At 43.8% G+C, this 24,949-nt stretch overlaps 2 protein-coding genes across 3 annotated transcripts in view; both read right to left on the minus strand.

Annotated features, from left to right (window-relative positions):
* Nucleotides 1-9,739: 9,739 nt before the first annotated feature.
* Nucleotides 9,740-16,189, minus strand: LOC140126330 (leukotriene C4 synthase-like). The gene is made up of 7 exons (XM_072145628.1): nt 16,152-16,189; nt 15,977-16,116; nt 15,030-15,172; nt 13,136-13,235; nt 11,883-11,953; nt 10,858-10,939; nt 9,740-10,494 (listed from the first exon to the last, which is right to left on the minus strand). Exons 3-7 carry the CDS (start codon nt 15,085-15,087, stop codon nt 10,365-10,367), a joined length of 441 nt encoding a protein of 146 aa, XP_072001729.1. The 5' UTR covers nt 15,088-15,172; nt 15,977-16,116; nt 16,152-16,189; the 3' UTR covers nt 9,740-10,364.
* A 5,661-nt stretch (nt 16,190-21,850) lies between these two features.
* Nucleotides 21,851-24,949, minus strand: part of MAML1 (mastermind like transcriptional coactivator 1) — a 41,825-nt gene continuing 38,726 nt past the window's right edge. For both annotated transcript variants that reach the window (XM_072145626.1, XM_072145627.1), the window contains exon 5: nt 21,851-24,908. In XM_072145626.1, coding sequence (XP_072001727.1) covers nt 23,908-24,908 — 1,001 coding nt within the window. In that variant the 3' untranslated portion in view covers nt 21,851-23,907. The remainder of the gene's footprint in view (nt 24,909-24,949) is intronic.

A 24,949-nucleotide genomic window follows, 5' to 3' on the forward strand; every position in this document is an offset into this window, starting at 1 on the left:
TCACCGCAGGCCTATGGAACGAGTGGGGCGGTCAGGGGAAGGGGGACCGCCCCCTCATGAATACGTCGGACCCCTTTGAGAGCGGTCTGGCATTTCTAGGGTACAGCGCAGCAGTGTTTGTAAGTGTTATCGGAGGTTTCTGGTAACACTATCAGTATAGCACCGCTGCGTCTGTCTTAGCACTAGGAGCTGCTTACTTTAGTAACATCTCTGGGCGCGTTCACACAGTGCATTTTGCATGCGTTTTCATTGCTTTTGAAACGCATTACAACAGCTGAGGAGAGGTGATTTGCTTAATTACATCACTGTTTACATTTGTTAACACATGCGTTGACATTGCGTTTAGAGTGCGTTCTGTAAACGGAAATGTTAACAGTAATGTAATTGTGCAAATCACCTCCTCAGCTGTTGTAATACATTTCAAAAGCAATGAATACGCAGGCCAAAACGCACCGTGTGATCGCGCCCTCCTAGTGCTATTTTTCAGGGTGACAGGTCCTCTTTACACAGCTCCGCACACCGAAGTATAGAAAAGTTATTGGCCTCAAAATATGGCAAAATTAAGAATTTTTTTCTACAAAAGATTTTAAAAATTTTAAAATCTACTAAAACATAATAATTCTTCTATAAATGCGGTGTCTCTGTGATTGCACCGACCAAAGAATAAAGCAGAGGTGTCATTTGGGGCGCACAGTGAAATCTGTAGAAAAAAGGGCACAAAAGAAAATGACGCAAATGCATTTTTTCACCAATATCACTGCATTTGGATTTTTTCCCCACTTCCCTGTACATGGCGCAGAATATTAATACCGTTACTAGAAAGGACAATTTGTTACACAGAAAACAAGCCGCACACAGCTCAGATCAGATACACAGCAGATAAGAGGATCCTCCGAGGCTGCTGCTGCCCGGGAGAGAGTCACTGCAGCTCTCGGCATGTGGGAGCAGCCTGTGCTCCATTCATAGAACCGCTCCGGGGGAGGAGGCTCTGCATGATCGCTGGACTCGCTGGGCTGGGGGCGTTGATGGGGGAGGTGCTGGGCTGTAAATCGCACGGACCTGAAGACAGCAGGAAGACGGAGGCGGTGCTGGGGGCGGGACACTGAGCCGGGACAACCACAGGTAGCGCGGGGAAGGGAGGTAATAATCGGGACTTTATCTTAGTCGACCTTGACCGCGGTAGAGGGGTTAAAAACCGGGACTGTCCCGCTGAAATCGGGACGGTTGGGAGGTATGCCTATAGGAAAGATATAAAAGTGCCTGTTCGGACCATATCACTGATCAGGAATACTGATCCCTTGTGCACTCATCTTTATGGGACGGTGTAGAACAGGGGGCATCAAACTAATTTTCACCAGGGGTCACATCAGCCTAGTGTTTGCCTTAAAATGGTCGAAAGGCATTTTATTTTTGAAGTACATGGACATGAAAGATGTCCATATGCTTACAACCTTACATGAGTAGAGAAAGACTCCAGTCAGTGTCCGGGGGAAAACATCTACTGGACAATAGAAGGTAACCACGGAGTAGCCGGCTGCGAGGTAGGTGCAGTGCGGCCATGACAGACAGGGCTGGGAGGAAAGGAAAATGATGGGAGGAGTAGTAGCAGGTGTGGATTATTAGCGATAGATGATAGGTGGTTTTGAATTGAGGGGAAGGAGATAGTGAGGGGAATATATAGGGGGCTCAGGAAGGGAAGCCATCTTCTTGGCTCTAAAAAATTGTCAAACCCACCCTCCCTTAGTTGTTGCTTGTTTTAGGGTCACTCATGTGTTTGGGAGTCAGGATACCGGTAATTACTCACCTGTAATTGTGTTTCCTTGAACCACGACAGCACCCAACCAGAGAGAGGGATCCGCCTCCAGGGACAGGAAATCCCCATCTCCTTCAGTGGATTACAGAGACTGCGTGGGACTTAATGTTTGATTATTTCTGACCACCGTACCAGAGAGAATAGCTTAGAAAAAAATTAGGAAGGGATCACCGAAGATAGAACTCTTCGCCCAAAAGATAATTCTTGTGCATCTGCTACATTCAATCTATAGTGCCTATAGAAAGTGTGAGGAGAGGACCAAGTGGCAGCCTGACAAATCTGGCTAACTGACACCTCTCTAAATTCTGCCCATGAAGAAGAGACTGCTCTACTAGAATGGGCTTTTAGGCCTTCCGGTATCGGCTGCCCTGCTGCCACATAAGCTGAACGAATAGTCTGCCTGATCCACCTGGATATAACCATAGCTGAGGCTTTTTCCCCCTCATTCTTGCCTCCAAAAAAGGACAAAAAGACTGTCAGAACTCCTCCATTCTTCAGACCTGGCTAAATAAATTTCAATAGCCCTTTTAACATCCAATTTACTAAATTCTCTCTCTCTATCCGAAGATGGGTTACTACAGAAGGACGGAAGCCTAATCTCTTGGGATCTATGAAACCTAGAGACGACTTTAGGTAAAAAAGCCGGGTCTGTCATAAGCACCACTCTGTCATCTAACACTTTAAGGAAAGGTGCTCTACAGGATAGAGCCGAGATCTCTCCCACTCTAGGAGCCGAAGTGATTGCCACAAGGAACTCTACCTTAAGCGTTAACCACTTTAATGGACACGACTCTAAGGGTCTTTCAATAATTTAAGACCGGTGTGAGGTCCCAAGGGGGCACAATACATCTCCTAAACGGGGTTATACGGGATGCAGCCTTTATGAACCGGGCTATCCAGGAATGAGAGGCTAAGGGAGACTCGAACAGAGAGCTAAGGGCCGAAATCTGGATGAGCTAAATCTATCTTCTCCGGACTGCAGAAATCTGAAAACACTCTTCAGACCCTAAAATAAATCTTAGAGGTAACTACCTTCCTACTCTTTAACAGGGTTGTAATTACCTTATCTGAGAGGCCTTTTTCTCTCAAGATGTGCCTCTCAAATTCCAGGCCGTCAGATGGAGATTCGCAATCTGTGGGTGGAAGACTGGACCCTGGGAGAGGAGATCATGTCTCTCTGGGAGGATCCAAGGGTCTGTCACCGCTAGCTCTCTCAGTATTGAGAACCAAGCCCTCCTCGGCCAGAAAGGGGCTATAAGAATGACTCTGGCCTGATCTTGCCTTATCTTCCTCAGAACTCTCGGAAGGACAGACAGAGGAATGCATACGAGAGATTGAAGTCCCATCTTATCGAGAAAGCATCCAGACTCAACGATTGATCCTTCGGGTCTAGGGAGCAAAAGAGCCTGACCTGTCTGTTCTTCCTTGTGGCGCACAGATCTATCTCTGGCCAGCCCCAGAGTCTGGCTATCTTGGAAAAAAAATCCCGGTTCAGGGACCGTTCCCCCTGTCGCAGAAAATGACGGCTTAGGAAGTCCGCTTCCAGATTGTCCTTGCCTCTTATGTGTATTGCCGACACTGATCTTAAATTGGTCTCTGCCAGTCTGAAGATCTGATCCGAAAGATTCATTAGAGGTTCGCTCCTGGTACCTCCTTGGCGATTCACAAACTCCACTACCGTCACATTGTCTGAAGCAATCTTCAGGTCTGTCCCCTGAATTACCGGCAAGGATTGTTTGATCGCTTCTAGGATGGCCTTTAACTCTCTGTAATCTGAAGACATCCCTTTGGACTCTTCGCTCCATGTCCCCTGAAACAGGAGGTCCTTCACCTGGGCTCCCCAACCCCAGGAACGTGCATCTGTAACCATAGATAGGGGATTCTCCTCTCTCCATGGTTTGCCTACTTGGAGATTCTCTTCCTTTAACCACCAACCTAGAGATTCTAAAATCTTCTGAGGACGCGCGATCCTGCGGTCTTGACTGGATCGGTCCCCGTTTTAGTTCTTCAACATGAATAGTTGTAAGGGTCTTGCATGAAACATCGCCCAAGGTACTGCTGGAATTGCCGCCGTGAAGAGACCCAGAATCCTCATTGTCTCTCTGTATGATTCTCTGTATAACCTTTCTACCGAGGCTATTATCTTCAGAACCTTGTCCTGTGGAAGGAAGGATCTTTGGTAATTGGAATCCAACCGAATGCCCAGGAAGATCTTTGACTTGGCGGGTATAAGGGAGGATTTCTTCAGATTCACCATCCAACCTAAGTGATGTAAAATCTCCAGCACCACCTTTATCTGGATCTCCAACTTCTCCACTGAGCTTCCTATCAGTAGAAAGTCGTCGAGGTATGGTACAAAGGTGCCTTGATGCTTCCTTATATAGGCTCCCACCTTGGATATTAGCTTCGTGAAGACTCTTGGAGCTATAGCCACTCTAAAGGGTAGTGCTCTGATATGAAGGTGTTTTATCCTGCCATCCAATACTACCGCCACTCTCAGGTATCTCTGACTTTCTGGATGAATAGGGACGTGGTAGTACGCATCCGCCAGATCTATAGAAGCCATATAACAGTCCTGAAAAAGCAAGTTTACTGTTGACTTTATGGACTCCATCTTGAACCTGTCTACCCGCAGGTAGCGATTCAGTGGTTTTAGATTTATGATGATACGGACGGAGCCATCTGGCTTCTTTACAAAGAACAGGGTTGAGTAGAATCCTGTTCCCTGTTCCTGAAGTGGAACCTGGCTGAGCACATCTTTTTCCAACAAAGACCTCACCTCCGTTAGGGACAGGAAACCACTGAAGGAGATGGGGCGTACAGTACCTTTTAAAGTTTGGATTTCCTGTCCCTGGAGGCGGATCCCTCTCTCTGTTTGGGTGCTGTCGTGGTGAGAGGGGGAAACAAGTGGTTACCTTCTCTGTCAGGCTGGGGTAGTGGTTAGGCCAGGTTAGGATGTGAAAACGGGGCAAATACAATTTTAAAGATGACAATAAAAGTAGATTATAAAAGGTGGTGGTTGTTGAAGACTGGAAGTTATGATGTGATTTATTCCAGGCTCCTTCACGAGCTGGCCCCCTTTTGGTTGGTTTTTATTAGGTTGAAGGGTTAGTCACCTCTGCTGTCGCCACTGGCTAGGTGGTTGGGGGCCGGTGCTTTGGTAGTTGTGGCACAGCTCGCGTGTTTTCTGAGAATTTGTAATATAAGTTAAGACCGGACTGAATTCTTCTTTAGAGGATTGGTGTTAATTATTGGGTCTGCCTTCCATGATTTTAACTTGTATAGTTTTATATTATTTTGTGTATTAATAAAAGTTTGTGTCTTCCAAATTGTTAAATACGTTTTCCAATAAAGGCTGTGACCAATCACCTTCCAACTTATATGAAGTCATCTGTATTGTTTGTTTAGTTAGGAAAAGATCTGCCTGACCAACCCCCTTTCTCTACCCATTTCCCCTGTCAGCTATTGCCTGGGTCATGGAAAAGCCTGTTTGCATTCACACATACAATAGGTACAGGGGGAGGGTCGACCTTTCTGCCCAAATGATAAAGCCTTATCAGGAAAAGTGTAAATCAAGGACGTGGTATAAAAAAAATGTTCACCTAGTCCAAGTAGCTGTGTACAATCCGTACATTTTGTACAGGGCTGCTGGGCATCAGGCCACATTCTTGGAGCATCAGAAAAACACAATAAAAAAAACCCATATATTTCAAGATTGAAAAGAAGAGCCCCCCACATCTGCCAATGACACCAGCTTTTCTTTGTCTTTGGAAAGCTGAGTTGCTGATAATCCTGATCAGGGCAGTTTCAGCTGCGGTGGGTGTGGATGATAGTCTGGGGCACCGGTGTCCTAGGGCCGATCATTATTGACTATAAAGTCATAAGGAAACTGCTTCCGCACCTCGTCCTAGGAAATCATTATTGGCCGCTGACATCCACGTAGAAAACCTTGTAGTCTGGAAACCAGAAAAATATTCCAAGTCACCTCCGATAGAATAATAGAAAAAAATGTATTTAACATCCATAAAAAAGATAAAATGGATGAGCTCTAGACAAAAAAAAAAAACAGCCCCAGTGTTTTTAAAAGATTCCTTACTTGTGCCCATTTTCTTTCCAAAACATGAATGATGTTTTTTTTTGCCTAGAGCTCAACTGTTTTATCTATTTTATGGATGTTAAATAAAGTTTTTTCTATTATTCTATCGGAGATGCCCTGGCATATTTTTATGATTTCCAGAATGCAGGGTTTTCATTATTGACTATACCTGCTTTGGGCTTGTACTTGTGACTAGACTTTGGTTTTGAATGCCTGTTTGGGCTTGCAGGGACTTTGTTTACCCTGCCTGAGGTCCTGGAGCCCGGCTTTCCTGCCAGCCTGTCCTGGAGCCCTGACTTTGCACGTTCTTTGTAGTGCAGACTGCTTGTATTTAAGAAGTGTCTGAGATACATTTGTGGCGCGGCTTCACTATTTTTCATGCGAAAAAAAATTTCTGAACTGAAGGGGGCATTCTGGTGCTCAGTTATATCGTGTGCCAGATTTATCATGCAAAATCAGACAGAAGTGTGTCACACGCACCATGTTAAAGGTGTGAGGGCAGTGCAGGGGGTGCCAGATTCAACACCCAGCTTCTCCACACCATCCGCACCATCTGCAAATGATTGACCACCCAAACTGTGACTCCAGAAGTGCGCAGTAGCCAAGGCGCCTTCATGAACCATTGTGAGATTGTAATTCCATACAGACTTTCTTATGTAGGCAAAAAAAAGAATTTTGTCCTTGAAAAAAATCATGTATTTGCAATTCCGCTGATATGTTATCAGTAGATAAGACTAAGAGCTAATGCTTAGGTGCAGCCAGACGTGCACCCAGTAATGCGCTTCATTCTGCTTTCGCTCCAGGCTTGTCGCTGCATATTCAAGGAAAGAATTAGAATTTATACTAAATGACAATAATTCCGGAAATATTGAGATACCTTTGGTTACAACACAGGGCAGGGGAGCTTGGCCGCAATGCTCGTGTCTTGTGTTGCAGCCAGCGGTGATCAAGCTGAACATCATCATCATCTCTCATCTCACTGTGGACCGACCAAGCCGAAAAAAAGTCGCCAAGAATGAAGATCATGAGGTTACACTGCTCTATGTAATATTCTTTGTCTTTTTTCACCATAATAATAATAGATAACTCTCAACTAGTTAAGTGTAAATAGTCTCAAACTATATTACGGATATTTAGCTGAGAGTCCTAGATGGGGAATGAACAGGTTGTATATGTACATTATGGTGGACTTAACATATGTTACCTGTATTCAGGTGTATAGAGAATTTCCTGACAATACTGGATGGGCAATGCACATATATTATATGTAGTTTATAATGGAATGAACATATATTACACATATTTAGCTATGCACAGGATTCCCTAAGCATCTAAGATGGGGAATGAACAAGTTGTATGTGAAGATTATAGTGTAATAAAGACATATTACACATATTTAGCTGTGTAGACAATTTCCTGAGGATCCTAGATGAGGAATGAACAGTTTGTATGTGTAGATTATATTGGAATAAACAAATTTTACACGTACAACCCGTTGTAGGATTCACAGGAGATTCTGTACACATCTAAATATGTGTAATATATGTTCATTCCACTATAATCTACACATACAACATGTTCATTCCTCATCTATGATCCTCAGGGAATCCTGTACACAGCTAAATATGTGTAATATGTGTTTATTACACTATAATCTTCACATACAACTTGTTCATTCCCCATCCTAGATGCTCAGGGAATTCTCTTAACTAAATATGTGTAATATATGTTCATTCCAATATAAATTACACATACAACTTGTTCATTCCCCATCTAGGACGCTCAGATTAATCTGTACTCAGCTAAATATGTGTAATATATGTTCATTCTGCTATAAACTTACACATATAACCTGTTCATTCCCCATCCAGTATTCTCTGGAAATTCTCTATACAGCTATATACATGTACCATATGTTAATTCCGCCATAATCTACACATACAACCTGTGCCTTCCCATCTAGCACACACAGGACATTCTGTACAAGCTGTATACATTCGAATAGAGCTACAAATATGACAAAATTATGGATTTTTCTAAACGTGTTGGACCACTTGAGTAATGTTAGTTTTTGTTTAACAAATTCTGACACACCGAGCTCAGAAGGTTGGCCATCAATGCTACAGAGCTTACAATCTAAAAGCCTGGCAGGTAAGACGCTGCAGCGTGGAGGAAACTCCATGCAGACATTTAAACCCACAAACAAGAAAACCAATCCAAAGTAGATAAAAAGGCATCATTTTTTATAATTCTTAGCAAAAAAGGGAATAATCAAAATGATAAGTAAAAAGACACCGGCCAATAAATAGACAGAGAAAAGAGAAAAAAGATGGATACTGTGATACAGAAATTAACCACTAGATGGCACTACATGTAAAGGTAATTATAGTCACACTCTAATTTTGGTATACCCTGTAATGGTAGAGGTTTTCTTTTCTTTGGTAGGTTTAAAGGAAATCTACCACCAGGATGAAGGATTGTAAACCAAGCACACAGACCTACTGGTGTACGCCCCCTCTGGCAGGATCTGATCTGCTTTAAGCTTCCTATGCCCTTTGTTTTGAGAAAAAAAAGGCTTAAAAAATTATGCAATGAGCCTGAGGGGCTCCAAGCTCCATAGATGTTATTGGAGCCTTAAGCTACTCAGGCTTATCTGCATAGTTGTAAAAGCCTTATTTTGTAAAAACCAGGACATTAGAAGCTAAAAGAGGAGCAGATCCTGCCAGAGGGGGCACACACCAGTAGGTCTGTGTGCTTGTTTTACAATCCTTCATCCTGGTGGTAGAAGTCCTTTAAATGTTGTCTCAAGAAACATTTTGTTTGAAGTTGTTTGACCCTCCTTAAGAGCTTTTCCATTATCGGAGCTCAGTTACGCTTGTTGACTGCTTCCACTGATAACCAGCCGAATATTTAATGTATATTTTTAGAAATGACAATGCTGTAACCCATGTATTTACATGTAACTAAACCCTTCATGTACATTATAGCTGGTGTTATGGCCATGTAAAAGCCCAAACTCCCAGGCAGAGAATATGACAAAGGACATAGGAGTCACAGGCGACTTCTATTATTCTTTGTAACGTGATTCCCTACACTCATCTCAGCTGCTGCAGAGCCTCGTTGTGAAGAGGCAGAAGTTTTCTTGGCTACCAGGCGTTATTGAAGAATGGACCTGAACTGCAATGTTTGGGTCAGCCACGAATATTGTGGGAACACCTGAGAGGAGTGTTGGTACTGCATTCAGGTTTCGTGAACTTTTGATCAAGGTTCGGTCCAAATCCCTGAAATCAACTCAGTCCACTCATCACTAACAGGCAGGGATGACTTAAGACTGCCATGGACCCCGGGCTGTATGAATATTATAGCCCCGAAACCCTTCCTACATCTGGTGCTAGAATCAGCTTTTTGGGGAATGGAGGATGCATCCCTTCTGCTGCTTTAAATCTGCAATTACAGGACCTTTGGAGGACCTTTGAAGGTCCTTAAATGGCTCTTATGTACATGTGTATTGAGAGCAGGAACAGATCTATGAGGATTTCATGGGTGAAGGCTCTTCTCAGTATAAAATATACTGCTACCAGGGATCGATACAAACATATTGTCTCTGTAAGGTGTGAATTTTTCATCAGTAAGGCTATAGAACATACCACAGCTGCTGAAGAACCTCTTTCTAAATAGAGAGGGAAGATTACACATTAATTCATGGTTAACACAAGAGAAAAATGACTGCATATGCTGCAAAGTTACGCTGCAGCCTGGTCATTGAATCAAGTACAAGCCTATTCTCAACACACTAAATAGATTTTGGGTAAAGTTGTATATGTTTTTATTGAAGTTTTTACATGGTTTTGACAAATTACAAAAAACCTGGATATTGTAATATAACAGGAGTGGCCACAGTACAGTTGAGCCTTCTTTAATGCATTAATCACATAACAACGATGGCACTAAACAAGTATAGAACAAAAATAAGACAAGAGCCTAGGACTGTCAGACACTGAAATAAAAACTCCATGGAGATTACTTTAGAGCAAGGGGGGGAGGGGGAGTTTGGGCTGGTGTCATCTTAAAGAGGAGAAAGTTTCCTTTAATATTGCAGCAGTTGATTTTCTAGGTGCCACAGATCCCGAGATATTTACAGTCAGAGTCGCAGTTTGGAATGGAGATTAAAAATTACTGTTTTACTGCAACTTTACCAGTAGATGTGTCTGTTGGGTATCTCACTTAGAAACACAAGTTTAATATGGGGCCACAAGTGTGTAACTATAGGTGGCACAGTTTAGACGATACAAGCGTTGGCCACCGTCATGACGTCTGTAGATGTGGTATCTGCATTTGGCAGTCATGACGGGGTTAAGGTGTATGAATAGTGTATACAGGTGGTCTACATGTTGACAGATGTAACAGGAAGGAACTCCCATTGTATATATTGTTGCTACACATATTTTACAGGTTTTATCCCATCAACCAGTTTTGCTTAATATGGACACCACAATACGAACGCAAGAAAAAATCCAGTAACCCGAGAAGAGATAATCCAGTAAGAAGCCAGAGGAAGCTCGCACTGAAGTACATGGGCCACAACCTGCAGAGAGAAGAACAGCTGGGTGAGGGGCGCTGCGCTATCCCCATCTTCTGCTGTACCTAGTAATAATGTAATACAGCCCCTCACACACAGGGGGCAGCTGCTAATGCACCCCCGACTCCTGCTTTTCATTGCACCTTAACATATGTAATAAATCAGGTGCATGTTGTGTGTAATTACACACAGTAACATCTAGGGGGCGCTTTATTTTCCGTAAATACATGGATCAAAGGATTGATGGAATCTGCTTATGAACATATAGAAGACATCTGCTCTGCATCTACGCAATGTGCAGCCAGGGTCAAATGAAATACCCCATTCCCTTCCCTATACCTCTCTCAGCTACTCTATGTAGACACTTACCTTAACAGTGCAGATGCGGCATAGCCATGGAAATATTTGTAGCGGGCGTATAGATAAAGCAGACCACAGAGAGCTGCGAGTCCTGGACAAGAGGGTAAAAGAGACTGGTCATAAAGAGACAGGAGTAGCCATAGAAAATACCCCCTGCAAACACTACCTCAACCCCCGGCGCTACACACTAATCTGAATGACCTCGGATTAGTACTTTACATTCCTTGACTAGCCAGTTCCTTTTTTAGAATTTTCAATTAAAGATATTTGTATTGTCTGTTAGTTCACTGCTGTTTAAACATATCATGACTACATCACAGTGTTGTCAGGAAGGGAGGGGGTTATAGATAATTATGTCTGGGTTATACTGCAGTATCTGAAGGTTCCTATATATTGTGTGATCAAACAAATATTTATTTATGGTATATGGGGCCATCATATTCCACACAGATCTTCTATAGCACTTAATGTTTATGATTTTTCCCGCTGGACACCTGATGGTAAGAGATTACAACCAGGTTATTATATTATAGCAGCTACCAAAAACTCACCCTCCTGCCAGTGTACCCACCACAGTTACCATTCAGCAGTACTGGAGGAAGAGAAGCTTTTTTGTTAATAAAGCTACAAATATCACAAACCTAAAGGATTTTTCTACAAGTGACACCACACCCGATTTATGATTTCTGGGAAATATGCAAATACGTTTTCCATGATAGGACAAGAGAAATATGGGATGGGACATACACACCGACCCTAAAAATGTTGGTCATCACTGACTTAGGAACAATTTTAAATGCGTTAAATTTAACATAAAAGAAGGAGTTCAAGAAAGGACATTTCATACCCGACCTGAGGGGCTGCTAGTTTGGTAGAACAGAAGCTGGTGACAGGTTCCCTTATCTCTTCCCTAATGTTATGATTTCTGCCTTCACATAGACCTTTCATCCCATAATATTACACCCCTATTCCACTCTGTGGAGCCCCATTGCAGATATATGCAGGGCTCATAAAAGAAAATTTGATGTACTTACCCTGGTGGAAGAATATTCCTGCCACCCACAGAGTAGAGAGGAAGATCGGCAAATATTCAGTGCAGTTTAATCTACAGAGAGAGTGAAGAAATCATTAGGAAACCAAGTACTGGAGGCATCAGGACATATACCTGCTGTAGAGGGGGAGTAGCTGTACTGCAGCATGTTAGACCCATGACCATGGCATGACCGCAGCGTGAAGGTCTAGCCTTATAATAACCCGTGTCAGATGGGGAAGAAACTCTGCAGATTAATGACAATTATAGAAGAGCGGAGGAAATGAGAGACCGAGGCACAGAGGAAGTGATGGGTCATAGGGGACGACATAAGGGTGTACTAAAAATAGAGTACAAGGCACACACAGAGTTGGTACGGAGATGTAACCATGCTTTACTATAGAAAGGACGAATGAAAGGTTGGAGGCTCGAGGATAAGGAGGTTTTATTATTGATGCTTGGAGCCAAGGAACAAGGGCGGATTAAGAGGCAGATTGTCTTGTACCTGGCGGATTAAGACTGCCATGGGCCCTGGGCTGTATGAATATTATTGGGCTGTATTGAATATTATAAGTCTGGAATCACTTCCTACATCTGGTACTAGAATCAGCTTCTTGGGGAATGGAGGATGCGTCCCTTCCGTCTGCTTTCAATCTGCAGTTTCAGGACCTTCAAAGGTTCTGAAATGGCTCTTGAATACATGTGTATTGAGAGCAGGAACAGATGTAAGAGGATTTCATTGGTGAAGGTCCTTCTCAGTTTAAAATTTGGTGAGTGGTTTGGGTGGCCATGGGCCCCCTCAAATACTTGGGCCCCAGGCTACCACCCAAAACATCAATATTATAATCCACTACCGCCTTGGAGCACTTCGCTTTACATTAGTCTGAGCAATTGCCCTGCCACATTGAAGCAGCTATAAAGCATCCATACTATAGGGAACGCATCAGCATGGGAATGTACAGCTATTATATGGACATATTCTACCAATGCATTATGTCTAAAAGTAAGAGGAGGCTTCCACAAACTGCATAAAAACCTGAAACATGTAAATTCATCTTAGATCCTGTTTCTCAATCACTTGTGAGGAGGCTCCGGGGACGGTGATCAATATAAGCAACTCTACCTCGTCATTTTTATTATCCCTTTATGGATGGTAACAATTCAGCTGAATAAGTGAAAACCTGGTCAGCCACGTATCATCTCATTTTTCATTCCTTAATTTAAAAAAAAATATCTACGGAATGACACAAAACTTACTGTGCACGTAAAACTCTATCGAACACTGGATGGCCGGATGTGTTAGGAGGGGAGATCTTGTATTTCCTGCGTGCCCATATGACTTGCATGGAGAAATATGCTGGAGAAAAAGAAGATTCACAAACTTTTTTATTTTTTTTTATTTTACATTTGACAAAAAACAAAAAGCAAAACACCATTTAAGGCTTGGTTCACGCTTTATATGTTGAGTATAGGTCAGGAAAGCTCCCGATATATATATACTGGTAGATGGAGACACACTATAGTATACATGGTGCCAAATGCAATCTACGTCTTTCCATCGTGCTGCCTCCTGTTGAGGGACGGATATGTTCAGAAGAGACCATTGAAGTTTATGGGGGACGGATGCAACAGTAGTGCATCCCTCCCGACCTCCACTGAGCAGATACCTCTCTGAGCAGGAGAGAGGAAGTACCATTCCGAACATAGTCAGCAGCCAATGTTCACCCCTCCCCCCACATTCAGGGGGGAGGGGTTGTCACCGTGCAACATATCCCCCTGTATAAGCATATAGCCTGTCCCATACATTTTAGGGAGAAATTAACCAGCACAGGTCCTGTGGCTGCATAACAAGCACCAATCATCCCCCATCACAGGTTGTAGTTTAGTTTCCTCTCCTATTCAGCGGTGATATTACAGCGCGTGACAAAAGCCACCATCGATCTTCTGCACATCAATGGAAAGTGTCAGCAAGGAAGCCCTGCCCTTCTCTCAGCTACTTATATATACAACATATTCTGAGATTAGGTACTAACACTGGTACCAGTTGGGGCTCACAAAAGGAAGTATCAGAAGCAAGTAGGTTTTTGGAGTTTGGGAAAAACCTGTGCAAATACAAGGAGAACATAAAACTGCTGTGTGGGATATATGATATCTAAGAAGGTAAGGCTAAACAAAAGACCAACCAAGTCAAGAAATCTCCACCATTACCATCTCCTGGGGTAGGTTAACTCGACATGCCGGGATCACCTAGTAAACAAACTTATAATTAGCAGCACAGAAAGCAGGGACAAGATGTCCAGTGCTTTGGACTGCTAATTATGCACGCCCCTGCACCTCCCTCTCCCAGCAGGGCTGCTAATTATAAGTTTGTTTTCTATGTGATCCCGGCATGTCAAGCTTAGCGAAAGACAGCGCCGAGATCAAGATGAAGAGCACCTGGCTGGTGCACATTTCCCAAGCAGGGCAATGTGCGGCAGATAATTGAAGACTGTGCACCAGTACAGGACCACCTTGTTTAGGAGAGACATAGGAACACTGTGTCTAGAGAAGACATAGAACCACCCTTTCTAGAGGAGACATAGGGCCACATTGTCTAGAGGAAACATGGAAGAGAGATAGGAACAGCTTGTTTAGCGGAGACAGAATAAACTTGTGTAGAGGAAACATAGGACCCCCTTGCCTAGTGGAAACATAGCACTACCTTTTCTAGAGAAAATTTAAGGATGATCTTGCATAGAGGAGATTTTGGGCAGCACTGTGGCTTAGTGGTTAGCATTACAGCCTTGCAGCACTGGGGACCTAAGTTCAAGCCTGCAAAGAGTTTGTATGTTTTCTCTGTGTATGTGTGGGTTTCCTCCGGTTTCCTCCCACACTCCAAAACATTTTTTGCACACCTGGTAATATCTAGAGGAGACATAAGACCACCTTGTCTAGAGGAAACATAGGACCACCTTGCCTAGAGAAAACATAGAACCACCCTTTCTAGAGGAGACATAGGACCACCTTGTCTACAGGAAACAATATTACAATCTTGCCTAGAACAGACATAGGACCACCTTGTCTACAGGAAACATAGGACAATCTTGCCTAGAGGAGACATCGGACCACCATGTTCAGGAGAGACACAGTAGTAAAACAGACATAGGATTACCTTGTTCCAGGACTGAAGCTATGGTGACAAAAGCGAGCTGAGCCACCTGGTCTTGCATGTTGCAGGATCTGCCTGGATATGAGGATCCGGTGCTTTGGAAATTCTCGGGGTTCTATGAAAAAGTAGCTTCGGACTTGCAGGTTCTGGAAGAAGACGGCTTTGTTACAAAGTGTGTTTCTCTATGTAAAATCCCTTATTAGCATATAGATATTAGAAGTCAGTGGCCGCAGCTTTATGTAGATAACCCCATAGATCACTTCCTCTTTTATTAAAGTCAAACAAATGCTGGGTTATTATACAGAGACAAGAGCCCTTATCTCTGTCCACTTCCTACTGTATATCATATTGCAAGTGAGGGAATGAGTTAATAGAGTTGTATCTCACAATTACTAGTGGCTTTTGATAGAGGTAATAGGTGGTTTTAGTTCTGTTATTGTTATGGGGGCACTGCCATCGGTGTCCATCCCAAAATGGAGCAATGACAAGTATAAGAGTCATCCAATGGTTTATTAACTCAGGACCTCAATGATGCACAATGTGGACAGGCTGCAGACATGTTGTGACATTGTCCTTAGTAATAACCAGAGAGATTACAGATCTTCATGCTGATAAAGATGATATTACTGCAAAGTACTCATATTTAACCGTCAAATTCCCCTATGGTTTACAGTCACAGCATACAAATTCTTTCCAAAATCCACTGATCCACATGACCTGTGGTGATCAATATCTGTGAGTACCGAAAATAGCTAAACAACTGAGATTTTGGATAACCCCTTTAACGGGAGCTTACCAGCAGTTTTGACCATACAAAGCCAGACAGTGTAGCGTGACCTTGGACCAAAACTAAAGTAAAAAAAAACCTTTAAGGATCAACATAAGTTGAAAAATAAAACCTCCCCATAAATTGGGACAGCAGCTTTATTCAGGGATCTGTGACTCTTTACCTTGACGTTTCTGGTCCAGGGGTCTGTGACTCTTTGCCTTGACGTGTTTCCATCGTCTGTGACTCTTTACCTTGATGTTCCCGGTCCGGGGGTCTGTGACTCTTTACCTTGATCTGTCTGGTGTGGGGGTCTAACTTTCTCTTGATGTGTCCGATGCAGGGGTCTGACTCTTTACCTTGATGTGTCCGGTGCAGGGGTCTGTGACTCTTTACCTTGATGTGTCCGGTGCAGGGGTCTGACTCTTTACCTTGGTGTGTCCGGTGCAGGGGTCTGTGACTCTTTACCTTGATGTGTCCGGTGCAAGGGTCTGTGACTCTTTACCTTGATGTGTCCGATGCAGGGGTCTGACTCTTTACCTTGGTGTGTCCGATGCAGGGGTCTGACTCTTTACCTTGATGTGTCCGGTGCAGGGGTCTGTGACTCTTTACCTTGATGTGTCCGATGCAGGGGTCTGACTCTTTACCTTGGTGTGTCCGATGCAGGGGTCTGACTCTTTACCTTGATGTGTCCGGTGCAGGGGTCTGACTCTTTACCTTGGTGTGTCCGGTGCAGGGGTCTGTGACTCTTTACCTTGGTGTGTCCGATGCAAGGGGTCTGACTCTTTACCTTGATGTGTCCGGTGCAGGGGTCTGTGACTCTTTACCTTGATGTGTCCGATGCAGGGGTCTGTGACTCTTTACCTTGGTGTGTCCGGTGCAGGGGTCTGTGACTCTTTACCTTGATGTGTCCGATGCAGGGGTCTGTGACTCTTTACCTTGGTGTGTCCGGTGCAGGGGTCTGTGACTCTTTACCTTGATGTGTCCGATGCAGGGGTCTGTGACTCTTTACCTTGGTGTGTCCGGTGCAGGGGTCTGTGACTCTTTACCTTGATGTGTCCGATGCAGGGGTCTGTGACTCTTTACCTTGGTGTGTCCGGTGCAGGGGTCTGTGACTCTTTCTCTTGATGTGTCCGGTGCAGGGGTCTGACTCTTTACTTTGATGTGTCCGATGCAGGGGTCTGTGACTCTTTACCTTGGTGTGTCCGGTGCAGGGGTCTGTGACTCTTTACCTTGATGTGTCCGATGCAGGGGTCTGTGACTCTTTACCTTGGTGTGTCCGGTGCAGGGGTCTGTGACTCTTTCTCTTGATGTGTCCGGTGCAGGGGTCTGTGACTCTTTACCTTGATGTGTCCGATGCAGGGGTCTGTGACTCTTTACCTTGATGTGTCCGATGCAGGGGTCTGACTCTTTACCTTGGTGTGTCCGATGCAGGGGTCTGACTCTTTACCTTGATGTGTCCGGTGCAGGGGTCTGACTCTTTACCTTGGTGTGTCCGGTGCAGGGGTCTGTGACTCTTTACCTTGGTGTGTCCGATGCAAGGGGTCTGACTCTTTACCTTGATGTGTCCGGTGCAGGGGTCTGTGACTCTTTACCTTGATGTGTCCGATGCAGGGGTCTGTGACTCTTTACCTTGGTGTGTCCGGTGCAGGGGTCTGTGACTCTTTACCTTGATGTGTCCGATGCAGGGGTCTGTGACTCTTTACCTTGGTGTGTCCGGTGCAGGGGTCTGTGACTCTTTACCTTGATGTGTCCGATGCAGGGGTCTGTGACTCTTTACCTTGGCGTGTCCGGTGCAGGGGTCTGTGACTCTTTACCTTGATGTGTCCGGTGCAGGGGTCTGTGACTCTTTCTCTTGATGTGTCCGGTGCAGGGGTCTGACTCTTTACTTTGATGTGTCCGATGCAGGGGTCTGTGACTCTTTACCTTGATGTGTCCGATGCAGGGGTCTGTGACTCTTTACCTTGGTGTGTCCAGTGCAGGGGTCTGTGACTCTTTACCTTGATGTGTCCGATGCAGGGGTCTGTGACTCTTTACCTTGGTGTGTCCGGTGCAGGGGTCTGTGACTCTTTCTCTTGATGTGTCCGGTGCAGGGGTCTGACTCTTTACTTTGATGTGTCCGGTGCAGGGGTCTGTGACTCTTTACCTTGGTGTGTCCGGTGCAGGGGTCTGTGACTCTTTACCTTGGTGTGTCCGGTGCAGGGGTCTGACTCTTTACCTTGATGTGTCCGGTGCAGGGGTCTGACTCTTTACCTTGATGTGTCCGGTGCAGGGGTCTGACTCTTTACCTTGGTGTGTCCGGTGCAGGGGTCTGTGACTCTTTACCTTGATGTGTCCGATGCAGGGGTCTGTGACTCTTTACCTTGGTGTGTTTGTACAGTGCAGGGGGGTTGCTGGGGTATGGCCTGTTCACTGCTGTAGTGTGGGGTGTAGTACAACCCTCTGCCTAAATCTACGGAGGCAGATTGTGTTTCTTAGTAAAACTAAAAAAAAAATAAAAATAAAAATGGTGTTGAAGAAGAGGAAACACTCTAGCAAACTTTTTTTATTGCTTTCATATGCATTCAGTATTCTATTTGCACATATTGCCAAGACCAGAACCATTTGCCTGTATTGGCTACCGCTGTAGTTTAACCCTTCACTGACCGCCATCAGTCTACATATAGACACATTTCAGCTGCACCGTGCAGATGCAAAGTATTTGTTGTATTATACATGTACACACTCAATGGGCACAGGCGTAGTAGTGTCAGGAATTGTACACCAGCGCAACCAGCGCCCAATATATCAGGAGACCAGAGCCAGGAGGATAGAACTGCCTAGACACTGAGAAAATGAGGCCCAAAATGACCAGTACCAGCCCTCGTACTGTCTGTATGATTGCCACCTTGTGGACATTGGGTTTGATACAATTGTGGTTGTGAATCAAAATTATTCATGGAGGTCATGACTTATCAGCAGAGATATTGATCCCAGTAAAAAACATGGATTTTTTGGAAAGCCTGAAAAATTCCAGCATCAGAGACTGGGAGGTCCTGGCGAACTCTGTACAGTGATCCCCAACCTTTTTGTATCTAGGGACCGATGGAACCAAAATATTTTTTTTTTCCAGGGATCAGTTCATACCTCCATACCACCACTCTAAAATGCCCCTTTTTCTGTAGTCCCGCTTCCTCTCCTCCTTGTCGCTTCTTGGTAGAGGCCAATCCAAGTGCTCTGCCCGTGCACACACTATGATGTCATCAGGCGGTGACCCTGCCGCGTCATAATGTGCTCGTGGACAGACCACGTAGACATGCTGAGAGGAGGCGCTGCAGGGAAAAGAGGTGTCCAAGAGAGCAGTACAATTTTTTTTTTTTTAAATTAAATTCTTTGGGTGCAGCCCAGTAGTTTGGGATCGCTTTCTACATTTTCCCTTTTCTTCTTCTCCTGGAATTCATTGTGAGTGTTTTTAAAACAAATAGCGGGATACTTATCATGTGCCGGCGTTTCACCTAAGCCCCCACCGCCCCCCCTCCCCATACACCGGATCCACCAAGATGCCGGCTGCGCTTTTCTGAATTGTGCTGTTCAGGCCTGAAGAACTGCCCACCCCACCGCTGGGGACTTCCCTGCCCACTTAGCGTGGAGGTGGTGTAAAGAAGAAAATTATCACAATTCCAGGCAGTTCTCAATGAACGTGATAATTTTAGGGCCACAATGTCAAATTTTTTTTTCCAGGTTAATGTCCCCCAGTGATTTTTCTTTTAACACTGACTGGTAAAACTCTGTAAAAAAAAATGTTTTAAAAAGTGCAAGACATATCTGTTTAAAGGACATCTACCACCAGGATGAAAGACTGAGGGGCTCCGGGCTTCATTAACACCTATGGAGCCCGGAGCCCCTAAGATAAAGGACTGTATGCAAATGAGCCTATGTTAAATACATATGAGACGGACAAGACGCCAATAAAATACTCTAGCAAAATACTTTATTTTTTTTGAATGGCAGAACATAAGTGGATTTTCTCTCTTCAGTAAGCCATTATATCTGTGGTACAAGAATAAAGTACTGTTTAAAACACATTTTCATAGAGAAAACAAAAAAAAAAAACAAAAAACAACAGACCAATGTTCAGAAAGTCATCTCAATTTACAAGCAAAGGGAGGAGAAAAAAAAAAGTTACATACATCCCCCTAGACACAGGGAAAAAATATATATATAAAGTATTACAGTTTCTTTTAAAATCTATTAAAAAAGTTAAAAAATATACAGTCAGGATCTAATTTAATATTTTTTTTAATATAAAACTGTAAACGATTATTTACAGAGGATGTGTATTTGCTCGTATTGTCGGACACTAGGAAGCAGTTATCGCACGTGGGCCATTATTACCTATAGGCCCCCGCGGTATAGCAAGCGCTTTATGCTCCACAGTGATAACTATTCCCGACCCCCATTCGGAGTAGGAACTGCGCCCCCTACATAAATCCGTTATTGCTAAGAGTATCGGTGCATAAAATCACTTTTTAGGGGGGTAGGGTTGAAATGAGCGGAAACACTGACAAGACAAAACATCAAAAGGTAGACCAACTCGACAAAAAAAAAAAAAATAATTCTGCTCGTGTTTAAAAACACCATTCATTTTGTATGTAGCCCGTGGCGTCACAGGCATCACTCCACGTGACCAGGGCCTCTCAGTGCATGAAAATGGCTATTAGGAAGGACTCCCACAGCGGCAGCATTACTTGGTGGGGGTTTGGCCACAACACTGCATGGTAAACCCATCATTATTCATGAAAAACACACATTTTTAAATAAAAAAATGTTCAGGTATGCCTTGTCCCATGATGTAATCTGACTAGGGGAGCTAAACCCTGACACTGGAGGTTGGTCAGTCCATCTTCACTTCTACTGATCCCTTGCTCAGCTACAGGGTTAAGTGACATTACTTTGTGGTTTTCAGAAGACACCCACTTCCTTCTATGTAACATGTACTGCTAATATTGGGCTCAATAGTGGACCCCCTTCCATTACATCCCTGAAGGGGACAAAGCCATTCCGGGGATTTTACATATTCTCAGTCAGCGGCCATTTTGTTTTAACTGATCATTCCCAAAATGGCGTCCAATAAATTTACTGTGAAGTGAAATGACTGGCACATAGCAACGAATTGCTCATGAATAATGAAAGCTGCACAGAAATTGGTTTGCTCTGGGCAAGACACCGTTTTCAGAAATTTCACCCATTATTGTCTGGTGCCACCCGGTTCTTGATTCACATTATGTGCCAATTCATAAGAAGATCCATTAATTAAAAAAAAAACCCAGCTCATTCAGAAAGACTGGAAATCTCCTCAAAAGGAAAGACGTGTGGGGCAGAGGGGCAAATGACCCTTTAATTTTTTTAAAAAAATAGCTGCTAAACAAAGGTCCTCTCTCCTTGTAGATATAATCTCTTGCATTCTCTGAAAACTGTGGTTTTCTCGTGTGATAACCAGCCTGTGATCATAGTACATAAATATACAGCAATCCTTAGCCGGTCAAACACTTGACTGGCTGAGTGTGCAAGTACATTTCAATGGAAACACTGCTTCCAGATTACTCTGGCTGTGGTTTATAATCTGTGGAACTGGATTAGATTACACACATCCTAATCTTTTTACCTAAACGAGATATGCCTGGACCAGATGGGACGCCAGAATTAGCAGCTCTTGCTGCGTTTCGTGTATGGACGCCATATGCAGTTACGTACTAGGTTACCTGTAAATGCTCCATTCAGAGAGCACAAATCAAGCATAAATGTAACCTGCCAGATTCTGAGGGATCAGCTGATATTACATTAAAGGAAACCTACCATTTCAAATGGTAGGTGTAAGCTGTAAACACCGAGCACCATCTCAGGGTGAGCTGGTGCCGGTACTTACTTTCATTAGTGTTATAAACCGCGGTTTTAACACTTTTTAAACTTTATAGCAGAAACTATATATATATATATATATATATATATATATATATATATATATATATATATATATATATCTAAACTTCTGCTATAAAGTTTAAAAAAAAGTGTTAAAACCGCGATACCGCGGTTTTAACACTAACGAAACTAAGCACTGGAACCAGCTCACCCTGAGCTTACACCTACCATTTGAAATGGTAGGTTTCCTTTAATGGGAAAAGATGGAACACGGTTCTTAGTGGCGATAAAGTGCAGCCAAGCTGCACCAAAAGCCGAGTGTGCACGTGTCTGGGGTGTGTGTGAGGAATTGCCATTTCTAAGAAAGGTGCATGGGCTTATCTAGTTCGCATACGACTCATTAATAAAGGCAAAAAACTAATGAGAAAAAAAATTCACCTCAGGAAGTGAATCCCTCTACGCAAGTTAGGAAATGCACACAAAATTTGTTAATTGTAAGAAATCTACAACTATGTTACTGCGGGTCAATACTTCACCTTTATTATGGCCCTGATATAATCCTAACCAAATATAACAGTACTCAGACACTAAAGAAGAAGTTCTTAGACAATTTTAAGAAGGCACAATGGTGACGAACCCTGGTGAGGTGAGCTGGAGAGAGGAAATCCCGCTACATACAGTACAAATATGATATCTCAGGTAACCGCTGTGTCGCCTCCTAGTGTTATGTCATTGCCAACAAGAATTCCTCACAATTGCTTACTAACACATTACTTATTGTGGGCATTACTTATTGTGGGCAGCTCCTCAAAAAGTGAAAAAATACGGAAAGTGCTAAAATTTGGTGAGATAAGCTCCATCCCGTCTACATGGAGTGAAGACAAGTTGTATGACAAGTCACATAAGTGACGGGACCTCTGGAAAGCTCCATACAATGGAGGGTGACATGGCCACCTGCAGGTCATGCCAAATCTGTCCCAAATGACCAAGATATGATGGCGGAAAGTGTAATCGTTGCATAGTTTATTCCAAGACCCATGACTGATATGGAACACACAAAAAAAAAAAAAAAAAAAAAAAAAAAAATGGGAAAAATACTGGTAAGAAGGGATAACTATACAACTTGCTGCAGTGTATCCATCAGTAAAAAGACTTGTGGGTTGGACATTTTCTTAGCACTCATTTCTCAGAATATGATCAGGTGCCGTATCGTATACAGCTCTTCATACACAGGAAGGCTTGAGCCCAAATTAAAATTGTGATATCAAAGCACATCCAAGTTATTTAGCAAAATGCCTCTCTCCTTACCAAGTTCTCTCTTGTGGCAAGGTAACTGGCTACAGCAGGAGCCCTCCTCTACTGCGGTGTCTGCAAGACAACTGGCTGCAACACAAGCTCACCGCTACCAGAGGTTATTGGACTTATTATTGCTATATTTCAGTGAGTGTTCCTTTACATTTGGTAAGTTGCTCCTTAGCAGCTGGAACAACTAGTAGTACAGAGTAAATTTTGGTGAAGAGGAGACATAACATGGGAACAAAAAAAATAAAAATAAAAATTTTTTAGACAGGACATATTTGGGAGCTAGAGCTGTTCTTCCCTGAGAATTTCCTTTATGGGATGGTTACTTTGGATGCTACAAACACAAAAAGAAACCAAAACATTAACAGATATAAGATAAGGGAAGAAACGGGGCTCATCAGCCACTGGGAAACAGCACTGAGAGCTCATCCCTGGTGTGTGGTTTCACAGTGGGGTGAGGGTACAGCAAATGTTGGGGGTGTTGTGAAGATTGGTGAACACAGTGATGAAAATTAAGGTATAACTTACAAACCCCCCCAAAAAAAGTAGCATTCAACTGGCTCTCTGCTACTGTGGACCTACCACTCCTGACAGTGCTCATGAAAAGTAAGGCATTAGATAAGAAGGTCCTGACAGACAGGCAGTGGTGAGCAGGAGGACCATCACATGCTCCAGGCATTGGTGGTCCACCAGGATAGGGAAGGAAGCAGCAGGCCATTTCACGTTCCAGCCTCGTGACAACAGTATCTCAATGGCACAGGTTTTTGGTCCGAAAGAAAATTTACATTTTAGTTTTTCATATTTTTTTTTGTTATTTTTTTTTCCCTTTTATATAAAATGCACTAGAATGTTCTCAAAACATTTACAGATATATATAGGAAAAAAAACAAAAACAGAAACCACAGCTCGCTATCAATGGTTCCCCAAAAACTCATCCAAGTCATTCATCCACTCTTCTGCCGAAGTCCTGTCTTTGAGCAATGAGTCCAATAAATCGGTGTCCCCTGACAAGTTCTGAAGCCCAGCGTTACCCGACTGACCGCCAAATCCAAACGGCAGGTCCTGCCCCGCCGACCTCACCTGGTAATTTTGATTACAATGAAGTCCGGCCCGGTTAGCCATTTGCTGAGCCGTGTTCTGGCTGAACGCCGTCAGGTCTGGCACAGCTTGGTTCATCACTGGTAGGACCTGCTGGTTAGGTGCCGGCTGCTGTGTGGCAGGATTTGTCCTTTGTTGGGAAGCCATACTTGGCATCATCTGACCAGGGACAGAACTGTTCAAGGAGTTCATTGGTCGGCCAGTTCCTAGGCCAACTTGTGGTAGGCCCTGGCCAAATGCTTGGTTGGGAATCTTGTGGTGATTCTGCTGGAGATGAAAACCAGGGTTGGCAGTACTGAATGCACCCAAGCCATTGTTTCCTTGAGCCTGGCTGTTAATGTTCTGCATTTGCTGATGCTGCCACCCAGGATTTTGCGATGCCATGGCAGCGGGCATTCTTGGCATCTGAGTCTTGGACATAGCAGGGTTCATTCCCGCTTTACTATGTTGTGCTGCCAGAGCGGGATTTGCCATGGGATTTGGTCCATAACCAGTAGGCATTGCGTTTCCTTGACCCATGTTTGGCTGCCTCTGTATCTGGGGCTGTCCATTGGGTATGGTACCCTGTGCTCCATGATTCGGGACCATCTGTGGGAGACCGGACGCCATATTGTACATTCCGCTACGCTGCACATTCTGCATATTGGGGTATTGGGAAACCGCTCGTTCTTGAGAACTTGCTACAGAAGACATTGGGGGAACAGCCGAATGCCCCCCTCCCATCTGTAGCATCGCCTGCGACTGGGGAAACATGCGTGGGCTCCCTGAAGTTTGGTGTGCCATACTGTTCACCCCAGGCATAACGGAAGATGACCCTGAAATAGAAACACAAGAATCATGGTAGATAATTGGTCAG

The sequence above is a fragment of the Engystomops pustulosus genome, chromosome 4 (assembly GCF_040894005.1).
Source record: "Engystomops pustulosus chromosome 4, aEngPut4.maternal, whole genome shotgun sequence".
In the NCBI taxonomy this organism is placed as follows: Eukaryota; Metazoa; Chordata; class Amphibia; order Anura; family Leptodactylidae; genus Engystomops; species Engystomops pustulosus.

What these genes read in the sequence shown, in the direction of transcription:
- LOC140126330 (XM_072145628.1), bottom strand. Translation starts at nt 15,087, where the DNA reads ATGCAAGACCAGGTGGCTCAGCTCGCTTTTGTCACCATAGCTTCAGTC. An exon ending in GATAGAGTTTTACGTGCACA is followed by an intron (nt 11,954 to 13,135) that starts GTAAGTTTTGTG and finishes CTCTCTCTGTAG; the next exon opens with ATTAAACTGCACTGAATATT. An exon ending in AGGAATATTCTTCCACCAGG is followed by an intron (nt 10,940 to 11,882) that starts GTAAGTACATCA and finishes CCTCTTGTCCAG; the next exon opens with GACTCGCAGCTCTCTGTGGT.